Here is a 22,161-nt window from a genome sequence, read left to right on the forward strand (position 1 = left end):
TTTAAGAGGCATTTGGATGGGTATATGAATAGGAAGGGTTTGGAGGGATATGGGCCGGGTGCTGGCAGGTGGGACTAGATTGGGTTGGGATATCTGGTCGGCATGGACGGGTTGGACCAAAGGGTCTGTTTCCACGCTGTACATCTCTAAGACTCTATTAAGCACCAATCCATCTGGACTCCATTTTTTAACATCCTACTGAAAGTCAAACATAGCCAAATTTAAAACACTAAAACATGCTCAGAAGAAACTATACTGAGCCACAACACATGTTGAGAATAGATTCCTAATTATTTTTAATTCTTTCAATGCTTAAAATTTTCTTTCTATTCTTCATGTCATTCACAATGTAACAATAAAATTTATGAGATTTTTAGCTGTAATTCTTTGCATCCATCCAGCATTTTAGAAATAAAATAATATTTCAGAATTAGCAGTTTGGTTCTGCAAATACACTGTTAATCAGAAATCTTCTTTAATCCATCTGTATACTATTTAGAAGCAAATAAATATATAGAAATGTATCTGTATGAAGTAAGAGATTCTGAATGCTGCAAAAATTGAGTTCAGAAATGATTAATTGCAATCCAGTCAACAAGGTTAATTGTAACATAACAGTGCTGATGGCTTTCATATTAAGGCAATACTTCAATTAGCATCTTCTGTGCCAGTTTATTAAATGCCTATTCAATATGGATCACCATTTCATAGCAGTAAACATTCAGGTATAAAGTCATCCATTGTGTTTTGTTCCTGCACGAACATTTATATTTGTATTGGCTTTGGCAATGTGTTCCTGAGTTATCACATTAGGCCGCTTTGAGTATTTAAATGAGATGGCCCGACGAAGTTTACGATAACGCTTGAGCTCTTTCCTTTTGAATCTGTTGAAGTGAGCCATCAGTAGACTGCAAGTGAAATTGAGAACAATGCTTGCAGAAAATAATCCTGGGCCAATAAGACAAAAATAAAGGACTTCTCTTGATTTGAGTTGCCTTTTTCCACTGCAAAGTGAGGAAAGTTTATTTGCAGCTTCCATGACAAGGACACCTTGCAAAGACTCTGGAAATGTGCATGTGACGTTAGCAGCATCTGGTGAGGTGAAGAAAAGAGCAATCAATAGCGGTTTAAACTAATCAAATGTGCAAACTTGGGTAGTTTTGGTAAATCTGAATCCCTATTTTATCGTGCAGAATATCCAATTTCTATACTTATATTTGTTTGGCAAGTCAGAAAGTTAAAGGAGGTTGTAGATGTCACAAATCCCAATGCCATCCAATCAGGCAATCTATCAGGTGAAAATAAGCCTGAATCTATCTAAGACACATTAAAACAACTTCCCCGTGGGAGCCTGTGCCCCACAACCTGAGCCGCCTCCGGAATTTTAATGTTGTCTCGTTTAAGGATGTAAAAAGGTGGGCCCTTATCAACTGCTGCTGCACACCATCCACCTCTTCTCCCTCATCCACTGTCCGGACATGCCTTGGCGTACCCATTTGCCACCGGGCGGTGGGGATCCCCAGTGGAGGGCTCTCTACGCAGGAGTCCTCCCCCTTTCTCTCAGGGATCTGGGGTGGAGGGTGCTGCATGCAGTGCACCGCAGATTGCAGTGGATCAAGGACTCCCAGCCCAACTGCTTGTTCTGTGGCGCTGTGGAGTCCGTGGACCATGTATATATTGGGTGTGGGCGTTTGCACTCCCTTTTTGATTTTCTTAAAAACCTCCTCCTCTGCTTTTGGTTGCACTTCAGTCCCACGCGCCTGATCTTCGGGCACTCGGTACGGAGGAGGGAGGGCAGGTCTGAAGACCTCCTCGTGGGTCTGCTCCTGGGCCTGGCCAAACTGGCCATCAACAGGTCGAGGCAGCGGGCCGTGGAGGGGGTCGTTAGGGCCGACTGCCTGCCCCTCTTCCACGGTTACGTTAGGGCCCGGGTGTCCTTGGAGAAGGAGCACGCGGTGTCCACCAACACCCTGGAGTTGTTCAGGGAGAGGTGGGTGCCGCAGGGAGTGGAGTGCATTATTTCCCCCTCCAACTCTATTTTGATTTAGTCCCTACCCTCCCCTTCACTGTTTTGATCACACAGCACTGCCCTTTGATGTGAAGGGCAGTGCTTGTCACTGGCCACTCGGGTGTTTTCCTATCTTCCTGGTGGTGGAAATTGAATAAAGATTCGTACACCTTGTGTCTCTCACTGTGTCTCACACCTGCACACACACAACATGGGTGCTGGGGAAAAAATAAGCAATACTGCAGTTAGGCGGTAGTGTGGGGGTAAGAAAAAAAAATAAAAAGAAGAAAAAAAAATTACTTTCAGGGGTGTTCCATTCAGAGAACCCCCCTCCCTAGCAACAGTGTGAATCTACTTGCACGGTGGCTCAGTGGTTAGCGCTGCTGCCTCACAGCACCAGGGTCCCAGGTTTGATTCCAGCCTCAGGCGACTGTCTGTGTGGAGCTTGCACATTCTCCCCGTATCTGCGTGGGTTTCCTCCGGGTGCTCCGGTTTCCTCCCACAGTCCAAAGATGTGCATGTCAGGTGAATTGGCTACGCTAAATTGCCCATAGTGTTAGGTGCTTTAGTCAGAGGGAAAAGGGTCGCGGTGGGTTACTCTTCAGAGGGTCGGCGTGGACTGGTTGGGCCGAAGGGTCTGTTTCCACGCTGGAGGGAATCTAATCTAAAAGAAATCTAATCTACTTACTGCAAATGGACTGCAGCTACAGTCACCACCACCTTCTTAAGGACCACTAGGGATGGGCAATAAATGCTGGTCCAACCAGCAATGCACACATTCCATGAATGAAGAAACTAAATTAGTATTCATTCTTGTTGAAAATTCCACTTGATCAATGTGTAATACTTTGTACTATTAAATTAATTTTTCCCATGCCCTCACAACCTACTGCAATTTAATTAGAACAATGTTAAAAATTAAAACACATTCTGATCCAAGTACTGAACATGTTAAATGATTGAGAGATTTATTGACTTCAACCCAATTTTACAACTTTTCCATTTATAATCTTTCAAATTCTTGGGTTTCTAATCTAGTACTATAATTATTATACTACTGATTGACAATTCACTGTCAGGCAAGGACAGTGAAGGACTCAGTACATTTGTTGAACTTCTGTCTGAATGGTAAGCACTTACACTAGGTTATATTGATCTGAATTGAATGTTTGAGGGGTTTTTTCAATGCATCTGGAACAAGATCAAACTCTGCTTTTCCTGATTGTTTGGATGCATTTAAAGTAGTGTAGCATCTAAATCTTCCTTTAAACTGCCTGCATGCCAGATATATCTACACATGGAAACTGGGGATTTTATACAATAAGATAGGATTCAGCTCTGCAGATCGAACAGGGTGTGATTTGATACTTTGGAATTCTGTCTCTGGATCCAGTAGCAAAATACTTGGAGTTGATTTTAACATGTAAATGTTAATGCCTCTAGTTGATTATATCTTCTGTGGATGTTTCAGTCAAGCAGTGTACAGCACTTAGATTAGATTACTTACAGTGTAGAAACAGGCCCTTTGGCCCAACAAGTCCACACCGACCCTCCGAAGAGCAAGCCACCGAGACCCATTTCCCTCTGACTAATGCACCTAATGCTACGGGCAATTTAGCATGGCCAGTTCACCTGACATGCACATCTTTGGACTGTGGGAGGAAACCCACGCAGACACGGGGAGAATGTGCAGACTCCACACAGACAGTTGCCTGAGATGGGAATGGAACCCGGGTCTCTGGCGCTGTGAGACAGCAGTGCTAACCACTGAGCCCCCGTGCCGCCCGTTCACAACGCACTTAATTCACAACTGTCCAGAACACAGTCATCCTCAAATGGTTCCGATGTTATTTCAGATACAATATTAGACTGAAATCATGGGTAGGCGTTTGCTAATACATTGGGTAAAGTGGAGGGTAACTTTGAAGTCCGATGAGGTTGGAGTGCAAGTGAAATGAATCTATATAGTGTTCAAGCAATTCCCAATGTCCCATTGCCCCTTCTCAGTATCAACAGCATTGACACTGGATTGAGGAATCTCAGAGTGGGACTTTACACATGGAGAAAAGACAGACTCTATTTCATTTGCTTCAGTTTGAAATGATTCCACCTTTGGGTTATGGATCTGCAATGGATTGCATGTCACAGCTGGGCACCCAAGAGTAGAAAATGCTGTAAGGAGCCAATTTGAATTTTATTGCACTCTTCCTGATTCTCAAGTTGATTTTTTTTTTGTGTGTGATATCTCTCTTGAATAGATTTTAGTGGGGGCAGATTTCCAGTGCCATTGTCATTCCAATGAAATCTGCAGCTGATTGAGACTAGAATAGACTCTTACCTGACAATAACAGATAATAAATTGAAACTCTACCTGGAATGAGCTTTCTGTTTTTTCTCATCCAGTTGCTTAAGTACTGAGTGCTGCAGTTACAGGTCCAAGGATTCCCAGACAGGCGCACGGAGCGCAAGTGGGGAAGTGCTTCTAACATGCTGGCATCAATGAAAGTCAGTCCATTGTCGCTGATGTCAAGCTCTTGCAGTTTCTGGTTTGTGGAGAACGCGCGGTTGTCAATGAAGTTTAGCTCCTTGTTGCGACTGGCCTTCAGCACCACCATACCGGTCAGGTACCTGAAGCTGAGGTGGGTGATCCTCCGGAGTTGGTTGCGGCTGAGATCTAAGTAGACCAGGATCTTCAGGTTGAGCAGGGAGCTGTGCGAGATCTCAGTGAGGGAGTTGTTGCTGAAGTCCAGGTACAGCAGGCCGCCCAGGTAGTTGAGGGCGACAGGGGGCAGGATGGAGATGTTGTTGTCGGACAGGATGAGCTGCTGGGTGCTGAACGGGATGCCAGCGGGGAGCTGCCGGAGGTGCCTCCCTGTGCAGTTGGTCAGGAACTGGGTACAGCTGCATTCCGAGGAGCAGCCAGCCACCCCAGCCGCCCTGACCAGCAACCAAACACTCAGCAGCTTTAAGCAGAAAGGCCGCACGGTGAACCACTCATCCATCCTCCAGCCAGGTGTGGGGAGAAAACCCTCTCAGGCGAATATTTTCCACCCCCAACCAATTCCTGAGTTGTCCCTGGTTACACCTCCACGCCGTCTTGCCGAGCTGCTGAGTCTATACTCCATCCGGTGTTGCCCTGGTGAATGAAGAGTGTGTGTGAAAGTTTTCCAAGAGTTGGTGTATTGGGTGCATACAGATCAGACCCTCCAGAAATTCACTCCCTGTCGCTCAGACCTAGCCCATCTTAAACTGAGCAGTGGGGCGAAAGTGTGACAGATTATCATTTGTCAGACTGCCATTCGGAATATACTTTGATTTCCCACGCTATTTTTAGCATCTCGATGATTTATTAACGCGCACGCCTTGAATTCTTATCGGCGCTATGCTAATACATGAAGAAATACATTTAGAAATAAGATGGTGGGGTGGTGGGGTTGAATGATTAGCGATTCCACATCGCCCCTGCCCTTTTCATTTTAGCGTGGCTAGTACCGAAGGTAAGGGCCGATGGGTCTGAAGCCCCCGCCCCCCCAGGCGAGTTCTAAGGAGCCACTTTTGCTCTGAATATTCGTTGCATTGTTTGTCGTTTCAGGTGCTGAAGCTGAAATTCCACCCCGGTGAAAACCAAGCCAAAGATGAAGAACTTATGAAATATTAAGAAGTGGGTTATGCAGTTTAAATGCGCCTGATGATATTGGAGCCAGTTGCAGGGTGGAAAGTGACAGGCAGATTTTCAGAAGTTTACACCGTGTGTGAGATTGGGGCTTGTAACGCATTGAGGGGAATGTTGGGGTGGAGGTTTCTTTGCCAAGGTCTCGACAGGCGTGTGGAGCATTCCCGCTGAGTTTGGGGGCAGCACACTTTAGGAACATTGGAAGAGTTTTCGCGAGGACGCAGAGGACTTCACTACGATGGATAGGCTTGGAGACATTTCAGGGCGGTGTCCAACAACCTTTCCAGTCTATTTCAGGGTTTTCTTATCCTGGCAACATCCTCATAAATCTCTGCACTCTTTCCAGTGCAATGCAATGACATCTTTCTCTTCTAAGGTTACCAGAGCTCAGTATTCAATCTGTGGTCCAAATAGTGTTGTGTACATTTCCATCCCTAACACCACAATCTATGCCTCAGCTAATAATGAAAAACAAAACTTTGCCTTCTGAACCAAGCTGCTATATTAAAAGACCTTTGTACATCCATTCCAGGGTGTTATAAAGAGAGGCTGGGACTTTTTTCACTGGAGTGTATGAGGTTGAGATGTGACCTTATAGAGGTTTACATGATCATGAGGGGTATAGCTATGGTTCGTGTTAAGTGTGTTTTCCCTCAGATGGGAGATTTCAAGGCCATGGAGTACATTTTAAGGTGCAAGGAGGGCAATTTAAAAAAGACATGAGTCACAGAGTCATAGGAAACAAACCCTTTGGTCCAACTTGTCCATGCCAACTAGATATCCTAACCAATCTAATCTCACCTGCCAGCACCTGGCCAATATCCCTCCAAACCCTTCCTACTCATATACCCATCCAGATGCCTTTTAAATGTTGCATTTGTACTAACCTCCCCACCACTTCCTCTGGCAGCTCATTGCATACACGTACCATCCTCTGTGTGAAAAGGTTGCCCCTTAGGTCTCTTTTATATCTTTCCTCTCTCACCCTAAACCTATGCCTTCTATTCTGGACTCCCCGACCCCAGGGAAAGACTTTGTCTATTTATCCTATCTTTGCTCCTCATGATTTTATAAACCTCTATAAGGTCACCCCTCAGCATCCGATGCTCCAGGGAAAACAGCCCCAGCCTGTTCAGCCTCTCCTGATAGCTCAAATCCTCCCATCCTGGCAACATCCTTGTAAATCTTTTCTGAACCCTTTCAAGTTTCACAACATCTTTCTGATAGGAAGGAGACCAGAATTGCACGCAATATTCCAACAGTGGCCTAACCAATGTCCAGTACAGTCACAATATGATATCCCAACTCCTGTACTCAATACTCTGACCAATAAAGAAATGCATACCAAACATCTTCGTCACTATCCTATCTCCCTGCGAATCTACTTTCAAGGAGCTATGAACCTGCACTCCAAGGTCTCTTTGTTCAGCAACATTCCCTAGGACCTTTCCATTACGTGTATAAGTCCTGCTAAGATTTGCTTTCCCAAAATGCAACACCCCACATTTATCTAAATTAAAATCCATCTGCCACTTCTCAGCCCATTGGCCCATCTGATCAAGCCCATCTGTTGTAATCTGAGGTAACCTTCTTTGCTGTCCACTACACCTCCAATTTTGGCATCATCTGCAACCTTACGAAGTATACCTCTTATGCTCACATCCAAATCATTTATGTAAATGACAATAAGTAGAGGACCCAGCACCAATCCTAGTGGCACTCCACTGGTCTCAAGCCTCCAGTCTGAAAAACAACCCTCCACCGCTATCCTCTGCCTTCTACTTTTGAGCCAGTTCTGTATCCAAATGGCCAGTTCTCCCTGTATTCCATGAGATCTAACCTTGTTAACCAGTCTTCCATGGGAACCTTGTCAAATGCCTTACTGAAGTCCATATAGATCACATCTACTGCTCTGCCCTCATGAATCCTCTTTGTTACTTCCTCAATCAAGTTTGTGAGGCATGGTTTCCCACGCACTAAGCCATGTTGACTATCCCGAATCAGTCCTTGCCTTTCCAAATACATGTACATCTTATCCCTCAGGATTCCCTCCAACAACATGCCCACCACCAAGTCAGGCTCACTGATCTGTAGTTCCCTGGCTTGTCCTTACCACCTTTCTTAAACAGTGGCACCACATTAGCCAACCTCCAATCTTCCAGCACCTCACCTGTGACTATCGATGATACAAATATCTCAGTAAGAGGCCCAGCAATCACTTCCCTAGCTTCCCACAGAGTTCTAGGGTATGCCTGATCAAGTCCTGGGGATTTATCCACTTTTATGCATTTTAAGACATACAGCATTTCCTCCTTTGTAATATGGACATTTTTCAATTCTATTTCCCGACAGTCTATATGTTCCATGTCCTTCTACACAGTAAATACTGATGCAAAATATTCATTTAATATCTCCCTCATTTTCAGCGGCTCCACACAAAGGCCGCCTTGCTGATCTTTGAGGGCCCTATTCTCTCCCTAGTTACCCTTTTGTCCTTAATGTATTTGTAAAAACCCTTTGGATTCTCCTTAACTTTGCCAAAGCTATCTCATGTCCCCTTTTTGTCCTCGTGATTTCCCTCTTAAGTATACTACTATTGCATTTATACTCTTCTAAGGATTCACACCATCTATCCTGTCTATACCTGACATACGTTTCCTTCTTTTTCTTAAATAAACCCTCAATTTCTTTAGTCATCCAGCATTCCCTATACCTACCAGCCTTTCCTTTCACCCTAACAGGAAATACTTTCTCTGGATTCTCATTGTCTCATTTCTGAAGGCTTCCCATTTTCCAGCCTGTGAACATCTGCCCCCAATCAACCTTTGAAAGTTCTTGCCTAATACCATAAAAATTGGCCTTTCTCCAATTAGAAGTTCAACTTTTAGATCTGGTCTATCCTTTTCCATCACTATTTTAAAACTAATAGAATTATGGTCGCTGGCCCCAAAGTGCTCCCCCACAGACACCTCAGTCACCTGCCTTGCCTTATTTCCCAAGAGTAGGTCAAGCTTTTCACCATCTCTAGTAGGTACATGCACATACTGAATCAGTAAATTTTCTTGTACATGCTTAAATTCCTCTCCATCTAAACCGTTAACACTATGGCAATCCCAGTCTATGTTTTGAAAGTTAAAATCCCCTACTATAACCATCCTATTATTCTTACAGATAACTGAGATCTCCTTACAAGTTTGTTTCTCAATTTCCTTCTGACTATTAGGGGGTCTATAATACAATCCCAATAAGGTGATCATCCCTTTCTTAATTTTCAGTTCCACCCAAATAACTTCCCTGGATGTATTTCCGGGAATATCCTCCCTCAGCACAGCTCTAATGCTATCCTTTATCAAAAATGCCACTCCCCCTCCTCTCTTGCCTCCCTTTCTGTCCTTCCTGTAGCATTTGTATCCTGGAACATTAAGCTGCCAGTCCTGCCCATCCCTGAGCCATGTTTCCGTAATTGCTATGATATCCCAGTTCCATGTTCCTAACCATGCCCTGAGTTCATCTGCCTTCCCTGTTAGGCCCCTTGCACTGAAATAAATGCAGTTTAATTTATTAGTCCTACCTTGTCCCTGCCTGCCCTGACTGTTTGACTCACTTCTGTTCTCAGCTGTACCCATCTCAGATCGATCTCTTTCCTCACTATCTCCCTGGGTCCCCACCCCCCCCCCCCCCCCCCCACCTTACTAGTTTAAATCCTCCCAAGCAGTTCTAGCAAATTTCCCTGCCAGTATATTAGTCCCCTTCCAATTTAGGTGCAATCCATCCTTCTTGTACAGGGCACTTCTACACCAAAAGAGATTCCAATGATCCAAAAATGTGAATCATTCTCCCATACACCAGCTCCTCAGCCATCCATTCATCTGCCCTATCCTCCTCACTAGCTCGTAGCACTGGGAGTAATCCAGATATTACTACCCTTGAGGACCTCCTTTTTAAATCTCTGCCTAACTCTCTGTAATCTCCTTTCAGAGTCTCAACCTTTTCCCTTCCAATGTCATTGGTTCCAATGTGGACAATGACCTCTTGCTGGCCCCTCTCCCCCGTGAGAATATTCTGCACCCTCTCTGAGCCACCCTTGATCCTGGCACCAGGGAAACAACACACCATTCTGCTTTTTCTCTGCTGGCCACAGAAACATCTGTCTGTACCTCTGACTACAGAATCCCCTAACACAATTGATCTCTTGGAAGCCGACATACCCCTCGTTGCATTAGAGCCAGTCTCAATACCAGAAACTTGGCTGTTCGTGCTACGTTCCCCTGAGAATCCATCACCGCCTACATTTTCCAAAACAGCATTCCTGTTTGAAATGGGTATATCCACAAAAGACTCCTACACTAGCTGCCTACCTCTCTCACCCTTCCTGGAGTTAACCCATCTATGTGACTGTATCTGAGACTTTCCCCCCTTCCTATAACTGCCATCCATCATGTACTGTTGCTGTTGCAAATTCCTCATTGCTTCTATCTGTCTCTCCAACCGATCCATTCGATCTGATAAGATTCGCATCCAACAGCATTTATGGCAGATATAATGCGCAGTAACCCTTAAACTCTCTTTAAACTCCCACATCTGACAAGAAGTACATATCAGTGCAGAGGCCATTTTTGCTCCTTCACAATCTACAGCCCAGAAAATAACACCGTCTTATTCCTCTACAAACACTGCCCCAGGTTAAATTAATAGCTATGGCTTATATTTTAAGTTTAATCAAGAAACCTATTTCCAAAAACATATAATCAAGAAAGAATCCACTATACTCACTACTGCAGCCTTTCTCTTGGACAGACTTAAAACAACAATTAACTTATCTGATTCTGTGGTGTGAACTTCGCCCAACAGTTCCTCCAAGATTAGTTGTGAATTTCACTGTTTGTTAATTTTCCCAGATGCACTCCGATGTCCAGCGATACACGAATTCAAACAGCAAAGGCGATAACTGTGCAGGTTCTCTCTCTGTCTCTCTCCTGCACTGTCCTCACCATGTGCTTCCTTTGTCTGCCCTTCTCCCTTTTAAACTGCTGTTGTTTTGACTTTTTTTCCCAAAGTTCCAAAACAATGCAATAGCATATAAAAAAGTAATTGCTGCTCCTGGAATTTGAGGAAATCACCTCCAAAACCTAAAATACCTCAAAAAAAGGAGCAGCTCTTACAGCCAGAAATTTTTCCCTTCCTCCATCTTGGATTACCCAGAATCAAGTCTTTCCTCTTGCTCTTGTAAATTCCTCAATGCCTATAACTGTGTCTCCAACCAATCCATTCGATATGATAGGATTTGCAACCAACAGCATTTATTGCAGATATAATACTCAGTAAACTCTCTCTAAACTCCCACATCTGAGAAGAAGAGCATATCATTCTACTAAAGGCCATTTTTGCTTCTTCCAATCTACAGTCCCAGAAAATAGCACTGTTTTATTCCTCTACAAAACACTGCTCCAGGTTAAATTAATACTTACGGCTTATATTTTAAGTTTAATCAAAAGACATATCTCAATAAAACATATAATCAAGAAAGAACCCACTCTACTCACTACTGCAGACTTACTGTAAGGCCATGCTTAAAATATCCACTTATCTATTTCTGTTGTGTGACCTCTCCCAAACAGGTTCCTCCAAGATCAGGTGTGAATTTCACTGTTTGTTAATTTTCCCAGACACACTCCGATGTCCAATGATACATGAATTCAACAGTAAAGGCAGTAACTGTGCAGGTTGACTGCTGTGTCAGTTAGTAATGTGGGTTTCTTTTTCTCTTCCTCTCCTGCACTGACCTCACCATGTGCTTCCTTTGTCTGTTCCTCTCCCTTTTAAAAGTGCTGTTGTTTTGAATTTTTTTTCTCCAAAGTTCCAAAACAATGCAACATCATATAAAACAGTAATTGCTGCTCCTGGAATTTGAGGAAATCACCTCCAACATCTAAAATACCTCAAAAAAGGAGCAGCTGCTACAGCCAGAAATTTTTCCCATCCTCCATCTCGGATTACCCAGAATCCAGAAGAGGCAACATTTTTAAAAGGAGTGTGTTCCGCGTGTGGAATGAACTTCCTGAGGAAGCGGTGGATTGTGAGCACAATTACAACACTTAAAAGATATTTGGATGAGTACATGAAAAGGAAAGGCTTGAAGGGAAATGGACCAGGAGCAGGCAGGTGGGACTAGTTTAGTTTGGGATTATGTTCGGCGTGAACTGGTTGGACCAAAGGGTCTGTTTCTGTGCTGTATGACTCTATGTCACTTTCCCCAACTCCACAGTTCAGTACCCTCCTGTATATTGTATATTTGCTTATCTTATTGCACGTCCCAAAATGTATTACCCCACACTTTTCTAGATTGAATTCCATTTTCCATGAACTAATTGGACCATTTACAGCTTCCTCCAGTCTAAGGCTTTCTTCCTCACTACCAGCTAAGTTTGCCCAAATTTGTACCAACTGCAAACCTTTTCTTGAGACCCACATTTGAGTCTACATATAATCTACTAAAAAGAACAAGATCTACCTCCAAACCAGGCAAGAGGTGTGGGAGCCAAATATTTAATATGTAAACATAAAAATTGTGAAGCACATCAATTGAATTCAATGTTTCTCCTACACAAAGAGATTGACAATAATGCCTTGCACAAAAACTCTGTTGGGTAATCCGAAGTTGAAGTTTGCAACATGAGTAATAGCTACCTAGCTTTAGATGTGGTAGTCTTGTTGCCTCTGGAAGCTTTCACACCAAACAAAAAAGAGAATTCCTACAACTGATGCCCTCCCCCTCTCCTCAAGAGGTAGCATACCATAACAGCATCATCAGGAACTGAGGAAGACCATTGAGGGAGTTGTTGAGCCATCATTACAGTCTACTAAAATAGATTTAAGCTGGCTGCCCTACTGGAGAAAATTAGTGGCAAGGTAGAGGTGGAACAGATAATGTTAGAAGGAAGGAAACCAGGATAGCAGGGGTGCAAAGTCTCTTGGAGTCATACAAACATATAGCACAGAAACAGACCCTTCATTCCAACCAGCACATGCTGAACCTAATCCCAAAATAAACCAGTCCCACCTGCCTGCTCCTGGCCCATATCCCTCCAAACCTTTCCTATCCATGCACTTATCTAAACATCCTTTAAATATTGTAACTGTGACCACATCCGCTACTTTCTCAGGAAGTTCATTCCATGTGCAAACCACCCATTGCGTGAAAAATTACCTTGTGTCATTTTTAAATCACTCTCCTCTCACCTTAAAAAAATTCCCCAAGTCTTGAAATCCCCCAATCCTAGGGAAAAGACACCTACTATTAATGCTATCTGTATCTCTAATGATGTTATAAACCTCTAGAAGTTACTTCTCAGTCTCTTACATTCCAGTGAAAGGAGGCCCAGCCTATCCAACCTTTTTTTATATAACTCAGACTCTCCATTCCAGGCAACATCCTGGTAAATCTCTTCTGAAGCCTTTCTAGATTAATAAGATCATGAAGGTCCTGGCCACAGGAAATGAGATAGATGGGGAGATGCAATAGAGCAGGGAGCAAAATGTCTGCTCCCTAAAGTTGGCTATTTCATTGGTGAAGGCTTGAGTGTGGATGTGCTTCCTGATGGCAAGTAACAGGAACCTCTTCCTAATGTAATAGCATGACATGCACCCTCATTAAAACACAACTTCACCAAAGTAATTTGGAGCTTTGGAACAAAGTACACAGCAAAGCAGAAATATGTGTCTTCAAATTCAACAGGTGAGGCAATCTTCCTGGTGGGCTTGCATTGAGCTGGAGCTGCATTTCTTGTCTGGGAACTTCATTGGCAGAGAGGGGCTGTACATGTATTGAGATTGAATGATGGTTGTGAAAGGAAAAAGGGATATGGCTGACAGAGACAATGAGGGAGATATATTGTTGCTGGAGGAAAAAGGGATGACACTGGGCTACACAGGAAAGGTTAATTTCTACAGAGAGTAGGTCAAACATGATTGCAGGGAGATCAAGACTTATTCAGAGAGAGTGAGTAGTGAAATTCTGAGACTCAAGGATAACACAGGATAAGTCAAGGAAGATACAGGATGAGTCAATGAAGACAGTTGGAAGGTCAGGGATAATAGGACAGTTCCACTGGGTCAGTAACAGTGAGGGGAAGCTCAAGGGTAAATGATAGTTCGTCAAGGGTTGCACTATATTTCACAATCAGTTTGTCAGTTTACTTTTGTCATTTTACCAAAATTAAAACAAATAGCTGTGGGAGTCAGGGACTTCTAATAGATTTTAGGCAGCACCCTATCCCATGACGTGGAGATGAGAAGTTGAGAAAGGGAAGAGTTGGAAATAGAACACCATGACCTCAAGGGCAGGGTGCAAATCGAAAGTAAGGTTGATGAAATTTTCCAGTTTGGACTGAGCATAGGAAAAGCTAATGGTACAGTCATTCAATGTACTAAATAAAGAGGTGAAGGAAGAAGGCCTGAATAGGACTGGAACAAAGAATGTTCTCTGCATCAAGCAAGAAAACGAGGTACCACTTGGATATATAATGGGTTCCCATAGCAACATACTTTATTCAGAGAAAATGCGTTGGGTTTCTATGATCTACATGTTAGCCTATGTCATAACATAATTTTCAAAAACACATTCTGGCAAAGGTTTTTTAAAATTTGCACATCAGTGAACACTTTTAAAGAACAAGAACAGTACTTCACCTGAAACTGCCAGACAGCTGTCTGGAGCAGCTGACGTGTTTTATTGTGGCAATGCAGTTTTGACCTGACCGCTCACCATTGCAAGGGTATTGGTTTGAAAGTGTGAAGCCCTGAAGATCAAGCACTAATTATTTGTACTGACATTTGAGCAGGTTTGAATAACTCATTTCTAAGAATTCCATTCTTATGACCTTTCTTATGCCTAAAAACAAATGGCTGCAGTAAAGTTCTCTTACTAAACCTCAGAAACTCTTACCCTTCTCTGGTTTTATGCTATAATTATCACAGTTGATGTTTGGATACTTCAAGCCCCATTATAACTATACTGAAACTTGTGCACCTCTCTGTAATTTCCTGCAATTGTTCTTCTACAACCTTCCCATGTGTTGGTGTACTATACTCGACTGCAAGCAATCTAATCACATATTTTTTGTTCCCAACCTGTAGCCAAGTCTGTTCTGCCCTTGATACCTCTGGTCATCTTCCTTCTCCAGCGCTGTAATGTTCCTCTTAATCAATAAGGCCACCTTTCCTCCTTCCCTATCTTTCCCAAAAATTTGACACCCAGTTGTGCCCTTCCTTGAACCAAGCTTCAATATCATATTTCCACTCTCCGCTGCAACTCATCAAAGTTACGATGCTCTGTGCACTCACATACGTGCACAGTAAACTTTAGAGTTCATTTGATTCTCCCGTTCTCTGGCCCCACCCTTTAACTTGCTACTCTTTATTTTAGTACTATCTATCTCCCCCTGCATTATGTAGACCTTGTTTGTTACTATATCCTGCTTCCTACACACCTGCCAAGTTAAATCATGCCAATTGACTGATTGTTGTCGCCATAGTCTTACCAGACCTTTCTGAAGAAGGGCTTATGTCCGAAACGTCGATTCTCCTGCTCCTTGGAAGCTGCCTGACCTGCTGCGCTTTTCCAGCAACACATTTTTCAGCTCTGATCTCCAGCATCTGCAGTCCTCACTTTCTCATAGGGGCTGCTCTCTCATGAGAAAGAGAAGTGACTGGTGGTGATTTGACCTGAGGGCCACCAGACCTCAGGTGAAGGAAGAGTCATAGAGTCATAGAGATGTACAGCATGGAAACAGACCCTTTGGTCCAACCCATCCATGCCGACCAGATATCCCAACCCAATCTAGTCCCACCTGCCAGCACCCGGCCCATGTCCCTCTAAATCCTTCCTATTCGTATACCCATCCAAATGCCTCTTAAATGTTGCAATTGTACCAGCCTCCACCACTTCCTCTAGCAGCTCATTCCACCCCTTATACACGTACCACCCTCTGCGTGAAAAGGTTGCCCCCTAGGTCTCTTTGATATCTTTCCCCTTTCACCCTAAACCTATGCCCTCTAGTTCTGGACTCCCCCACCCCAGGGAAAAGACTTTGCCTATTTATCTTATCCATGCCCCTCATAATTTTGTAAACTTCTATAAGGTCACCCCTCAGCCTCCGACGCTCCAGGGAAAACAGACCCAACCTGTTCAAACTCTCCATCTCGCTAAAATCATAAGAAGGAGACCAGAATTGCACGCAATATTCCAACAGTGGCCTAACCAATGTCCTGTACAGCCGCAACATGACCTCCCAACCCTTGTACTCAATACTCTGACCAGTAAAGGAAAGCATATCAAATGTCTTCTTCACTATCCTATCTACCTGCAACTCCACTTTCAAGGAGCTATTAACCTGCACTCCAAGGTCTCTTTGTTCAGCAACACTCCCTAGAACCTTACCATTAAGTGTATAAGTCCTGCTAAGATTTACTTTCCCAAAATGCAGCACCTCGCATTTATCTGAATTAAACTCCATCTGCCACTTCTCAGCCCATTGGCCCATCTGGTCCAGATCCTGTTGTAATCTGAGGTAAACCTCTTCGCTGTCCACTACACCTCCAATTTTGGTGTCATCTGCAAACTTACTAAGTATACCTCTTATGCTCACATCCAAATCATTTATGTAAATGACAAAAGGTAGGGAACCCAGCACCTATCCTTGTGGCACTCCACTGGTCACAGGCCTCCAGTCTGAAAACCAACCCTCCACCACCACCCTCTGTCTTCTACCTTTGAGCCAGTTCTGTATCCAAATGGCTAGTTCTCCCTGTATTCCATGAAATCTAACCTTGCTAATCAGTCTTCCATGGGGAACCTTGCGGAACACCTTACTGAAGTCCATATAGATCACATCTACTACTCTGCCCTCATCAATGCTCTTTGTTACTTCCTCAAAAAACTCAATCAAGTTTGTGAGACATGATTTCCCATGCACAAAGTCATGTTGACTATCCCTAATCAGTCCTTGCCTTTCCAAATACATGTGCATCCAGTCCCTCAGGATTCCCTCCAACAACATGCCCACCATCGACGTCAGGCTCATTGGTCTATAGTTCCCTGGTTTGTCCTTATCGCCCTTCTTAAACAGTGTCACCACGTTTGCTAACTTCCAGTCTTCTGGCACCTCACCTGTGACTATCGATGATACAAATATCTCCGCAAGAGGCCCAGCGATCACTTCTCTAGCTTCCCATAGAGTTCTCGGGTATACCTGATCAGGTCCTGGGGATTTTCAAGACATTCACCGCTTCCTCCTCCATAATCTGGACATTTTGCAAGATGTCACCATCTATTTCCCTATAGTCTATATCTTCGATATCCTTTTCAACAGTAAATACTGATGCAAAATATTCATTTAGTATCTCCCCCAATTTTCTGCGGCTCCACACAAAGGCCACTTTACTGATCTTTGAGGGACCCTATTCTGTCCCTAGTTAACCTTTTGGCCTTAATGTATTTGTAAAAACCCTTTCGACTCTCCTTAATTCTATTTGCTAAAGCGATCTCATGTCCCCTTTTTGCCCTCGTGATTTCCCTCTCAAGTATACTTCTACTTCCTTTATACTCTTCTAAGGATTCACTTGATCTATCCTGTCTATACCTTTCATATGCTTCCTTCGTTTTCTTAACCAAACCCTCAATTTCTTTAGTCATCCAGCATTCCCTATACCTCCCAGCCTTTCCTTTCACCTTGACAGGAATATACTTTCTCTGGACCCTCGTTATCTAATTTCTGAAGGCTTCCCATTTTCCAGCCGTCCCTTTTCCTGCGAATATCTGCCTCCAATCAACTTTCAAAAGTTCTTGCCTAATACCATCAAAATTGGCCTTTCTCCAATTTAGAACTTCAACTTTTAGATCTAGTCTATCCTTTTCCATCATATTTTAAAACTAATAGAATTATGGTTGCTGGCCCCAAAGTGCTCCCCTAGTGACACCTCAGTCACCTGCCCTGCCTTATTTCCCAAGAGTAGAGGTTGAGAAGGAGAATCCTTCATGGTAACCTCAAGCCTGAGATGGAAATTGAACTCACACTGTTGATATCATACTGTTCTGTAAACCAATGATGCAGCCAACTGAACTAAACTGATTCCCTGAAAAACCTCCCAGTGATATTAGGAAAATGCCCTACAAAGGAGCTTAGTCCTAGTTCAGTTCGGGTGCAAACCATCTGGCCTGTACAAATCCCAGCTCCTTAAGAGACGATTCCAAAGTTTCAAGAATCTAACATCCTCACTCCTACACCAATTTTCCACCTAAGCCTTCCAGAGACTACTCATTTTCAAGTGCTGCTTGCTGATTGTCTACCTAGATCCGTAGATCCTAACAGCTAGGTGACATCCTTTCTTCTCCCTATGTTGTCAGTCCCAATGTGACCACAAGTGCCAGTTGTTCACTATCCTCTGTTAAGGTGCTCTGCAGCCATTTAGTGATAGGCTGGACTCTGGCACCAGGAGAACTGATTATTGGTTAGAGAGAAGTTTGCAACAGACCCCTTTAGACCAATAAATATTATCTTTCAAATATGTCAGTAATTGTTATTGCTTTAACATTAGCTATTCCTAGATTTGAATCTTATAATTTTACTGTAAATCTGCAACCACCTTACTAATTTCTTCAGTCTCATTCTGCCTCTAGTAGACAAAGCACTGAAGTCATCCTAAGCATCTGATTGTTACACAATATGAGGAAAGATCACTATTGTACAGTGAATAGATTTGTCAAAGCACCTACAGGTGCTATCCTCACCCAGGACAAAGGCCATTTCTTTTAAGTACTTAGAGATAGAATTTATTTACTTTGTTTGATTACTTACTGTAACCAAAAAAGCATTCATTAATAAACCTTACCTGCAACAGGGTCACCAAAATATTCTTTATGCTTTGGATCACAATCGTACTTTTCTACTTGTATCTTGATTAAATTCAGCACTTAAAAGGTACACTCACACTCCGTCCTTCTAAGATCTGAGAATGTGTTGACTGGGGAAAATCCTACTATAAACTTATAGGAACTGGGCAGGCCCATATTCTAATGTTGATGTGATTGGATGACCTCATTCAAACCACCCATTTCCAGCAATCCACATTCACATAAATAAATGTAAAAAAATTATAATTAACACTGCAAATGTGGAACAGAAGATGATTAACTTACCCAGCAATAATTCTAAATGCAATAAAAGTTTAGCAATGGGGTGGAGTCTGATTGTATTAAAATATTCTTAAGGTTCTTCATGGACAGTTGAAATGCTGTCAGCCCACATTTTTGTATAAAATTAAAATCATGTCTCAAGAATGTAACTATTATGGAACAAAATCAAGTCAATGCAAACTTTCAAAATAAATATTTGTGGAAGGAATAAATAAAATAAAAAATATTGACACAGCATTGGGAAAAAAGTATATCAGCCCAATGTGCACAGCAATAACTGTCATGATTTGAGGTGCCGGTTTTGGACTGTGGTGTACAAAGTTAAAAATCACACAGCACCAGGTTGTAGTCCAACAGGTTTATTTGGAAGCTCTCGTTTTCAGAGTGCTGCTCCTTCATCAGGTGGTTGTGGAGAATAAGATTGTAAGGCTCAGAATTTATAGCAAAAGTTTACAGTGTGCCGTAACATCAGTTACATCACACTGTAATCGTTCGCTATAAATTCTGTGTCTTACAATCTTATTCTCCACAACCACCTGACGAAGGAGCAGCACTCTGAAAGCCAGTGCTTCCAAATAAATCTGTTGGACTATAACCTGGCATTGTGTGATTTTTAGCAATAACTGTGTTTGTTTCATATCTTCTTCTTTAATTCTCCAATTCTTTGAAGTGATGTTTCAAAAAGTCTCCTACAAACCAATGTATGTTTTATCATCTTTAAAATTGACAATTATTGAACTCCCTTTGAACTCACTAACAAGATTACAATGAAACTTAACATTATCCTGCTTTTTAATTCAGTCACCACAAACTCTTGCTAAAAAAGTCGCTTGTGATGGCCCAAACGAACTTTACACAGTGTGATTTTATAAACTTATGTCTGTGCTTTTCGCCAGTCTCCAGCTCAACTACCTCATGAATATTCTCACTCTCCACTCCGGAATGTGAATACAAAATGAAAATAAATTCAGGATCAGTCTTGTGTGGCATAAAATGAAAACGTCAAACAGGAAAATCTTGCAAGGTTAGGTGAGTACGTGGAGACACACCCTGGCAGTTTTGTATTGGAAGTACGTAGGCAGTAGGTGGTTTGCTGAGGAGGTTTGCTGAGCCACCCTGCCTAACAGCACAATGAATACCTACATCACATGGAGCTTTTCCTGATTTAGTCACGGAATGTGGGCGTCACTAGGCTCAGCAACATTTTTTGCACATTTCTAAATACCCTTGAGAAGGTGGCAGTGAGCTGCCTTCTTGAACTATGCCATCCATGCACTGTATTTGTACACAGAGTATTGTTAGGGAGGAAGTTCCAGGATTTTGACCTGGTGAAGGAACAGGGTTGCAAGTTCCGAGTCAGGTGATATGTTGCTTCCGGGAACTTAAAGATTTCACATTTAGGAGGTGCTGTCAAAGGAGCTTTGAAAAGTGTTGCAGTGTATTTTGTAGAAGGCACACACTGCTGCGCTAGTTTCCGATGATCATGAGAGTGAATGCTAAAGATGTCAGATAGGGTGTTAACCAAGTAGCTTACTTTATTCTGGATGGTATCAACCTTCTTCAGTCTTGTTGGAGTTGCACTCATCGAGGAAAACAGGGAGTATTCCATCACACTCCTCATTTGTGCCCTGGGGAGTCAGGAGGTAAATTACCATTGCAGAATTCCTGGCGTTGTATCCACAATATTTATATGTCTCATCCAATTCAGTTTCCAGTAAATGCAACCCTCAGGATGATGGTAGGGGTTTAATGATGGGATCGCCATAGAATGGCACATGACAGTGGTTGAATTATTTCCTGTTGGAGATGGTCATTTGCTGGCAAGTGTGTAGTAAATATAACTTATCACTTGTCAGTGGAAAGGCATTGGCCCAGAGGCATTATTACTGGACTGTCGATCCAAATAATCAATGTTATAGTGATCTGGGTTCAAATCTCATCACAGTAGATGAATTTGAATTCAATAAAATTCTGGAATTAAGAGTATAATGATGACCACGGACCTATCTAGTTCACTAATATCCTTTAGGAAAGGAACTGCTGTCCTTACTTGATCTGGCCTACATGTGACTTCAGACCATAGCAATGTGGTTGACTCTTTACAGCCTTCTGAACAATTAGGGAAAGGCAAAAAGTGCTAGTTTAACCAGTGATGCCCAGGCCCCGTGAGTGAATTTAAGAAAGGCCCGAGCCCAGTTTCTTAGGAGTCATGAATGATACTGAATGTTATGTAGTCATCAGTTATTATTTGTTACTAGGTATCACAGAAACAACTCTACAGTTCAGTGTCCCAGTTTTTAATGCATCCTTTATACACAGCAATAACTTACATTTATATGACACCCTTAACATAAAACATCCCCAAAGCAGTGCACAGGAATGGTACAAGGCAAAATATGACCACGGAAACATATAATTAAGGACCATTCAGGTCAAGTGACCGAAACCTTGGCGAAAAAATAATTGTTAAGGTGTGCTTTAAAAGGGGAAAGTGAGTAAGAGTGGTATAAGGAGGAAATGCCAGAATTTAATGCCCAGACAATTTAAAATTCAAATCTTCCTAACTGAACAGGCAAGATCTCCAAAAAGGAAGCTTATTAAGTTTCCATATATTTGTACAAAATGCTCCTATTATATTTAATGCTCTGTTAATGAAGCAAAACTTTAAATATTTCCAATGGCCTGTACAAGGAGAAAAAAAAAGTGCAGCTTGGAGGAGAGGATATAATAATCATGGTTTCTAAAATTTATAGATCTAAGCAAGGTATCATGTTGTTGCGAATTAAGTATTTTCTGCAAATCAAGCCATGATATACAAAAAGGTGTAAAAACACTGCTCCTCAGAGTGTGTTCACTTGCTGTAGTTCTGTTTTTTTTTGACTCACCTGTTGTCAGAAATATATTTATAGAATCTATCTAGGAGAGATAAATCAACCTAAGGCCAAGCTACCAACACTGAACCTAAATGGCAATGGCTATCAAATCAGCCTTCTTTCCAAATTCAGGATTGTCATTGATCTCATTGGAAGGGCAGGGCTAATATAATTACAGTTATAAAGTAACTGTAATTGTATTAAGCAAACAAATATGCAGTACAGAGGTCCTGAGGCATTATGTTACTTTACCATATTGTCCAGGAACTTAATGCAGGAATAATGGCACACTAGAATCATTAGTACAATGTTTCAGGACATTCTGGGCCTCTATCCAGTTAGTATTGTAGCCAAGATACAACAATTGTGTTAGAAAGTATAGGGAAAGCTATAATGGAAAAGCTGCATCCAATTT

General features: G+C 42.4%; 1 protein-coding gene across 1 annotated transcript; it reads right to left on the reverse strand.

Moving 5' to 3' along the window:
• Positions 1 to 353: 353 nt before the first annotated feature.
• Positions 354 to 18,656, reverse strand: LOC122554790 (leucine-rich repeat-containing protein 52-like). Its single transcript, XM_043700166.2, has 3 exons — positions 18,570 to 18,656; positions 4,380 to 5,144; positions 354 to 1,092 (listed from the first exon to the last, which is right to left on the reverse strand). The coding sequence occupies exons 2-3, from the start codon at positions 5,008 to 5,010 to the stop codon at positions 734 to 736; spliced, it is 990 nt and encodes a 329-aa protein (XP_043556101.1). The 5' UTR covers positions 5,011 to 5,144; positions 18,570 to 18,656; the 3' UTR covers positions 354 to 733.
• Positions 18,657 to 22,161: the final 3,505 nt, after the last annotated feature.

This window comes from Chiloscyllium plagiosum, unplaced genomic scaffold (assembly GCF_037043375.1).
Source record: "Chiloscyllium plagiosum isolate Xiang-an unplaced genomic scaffold, Cpla_swu_hap1 HiC_scaffold_9, whole genome shotgun sequence".
Classification (NCBI taxonomy): Eukaryota; Metazoa; Chordata; class Chondrichthyes; order Orectolobiformes; family Hemiscylliidae; genus Chiloscyllium; species Chiloscyllium plagiosum.

Bases quoted from the DNA above. Each gene is read 5' to 3' on its own strand.
- LOC122554790 (XM_043700166.2), bottom strand. From the start codon at position 5,010: ATGGATGAGTGGTTCACCGTGCGGCCTTTCTGCTTAAAGCTGCTGAGT. The intron at 1,093-4,379 runs GTAGAGTTTCAA...TCACCTCACCAG, and splicing joins AAACAGAAAGCTCATTCCAG to ATGCTGCTAACGTCACATGC.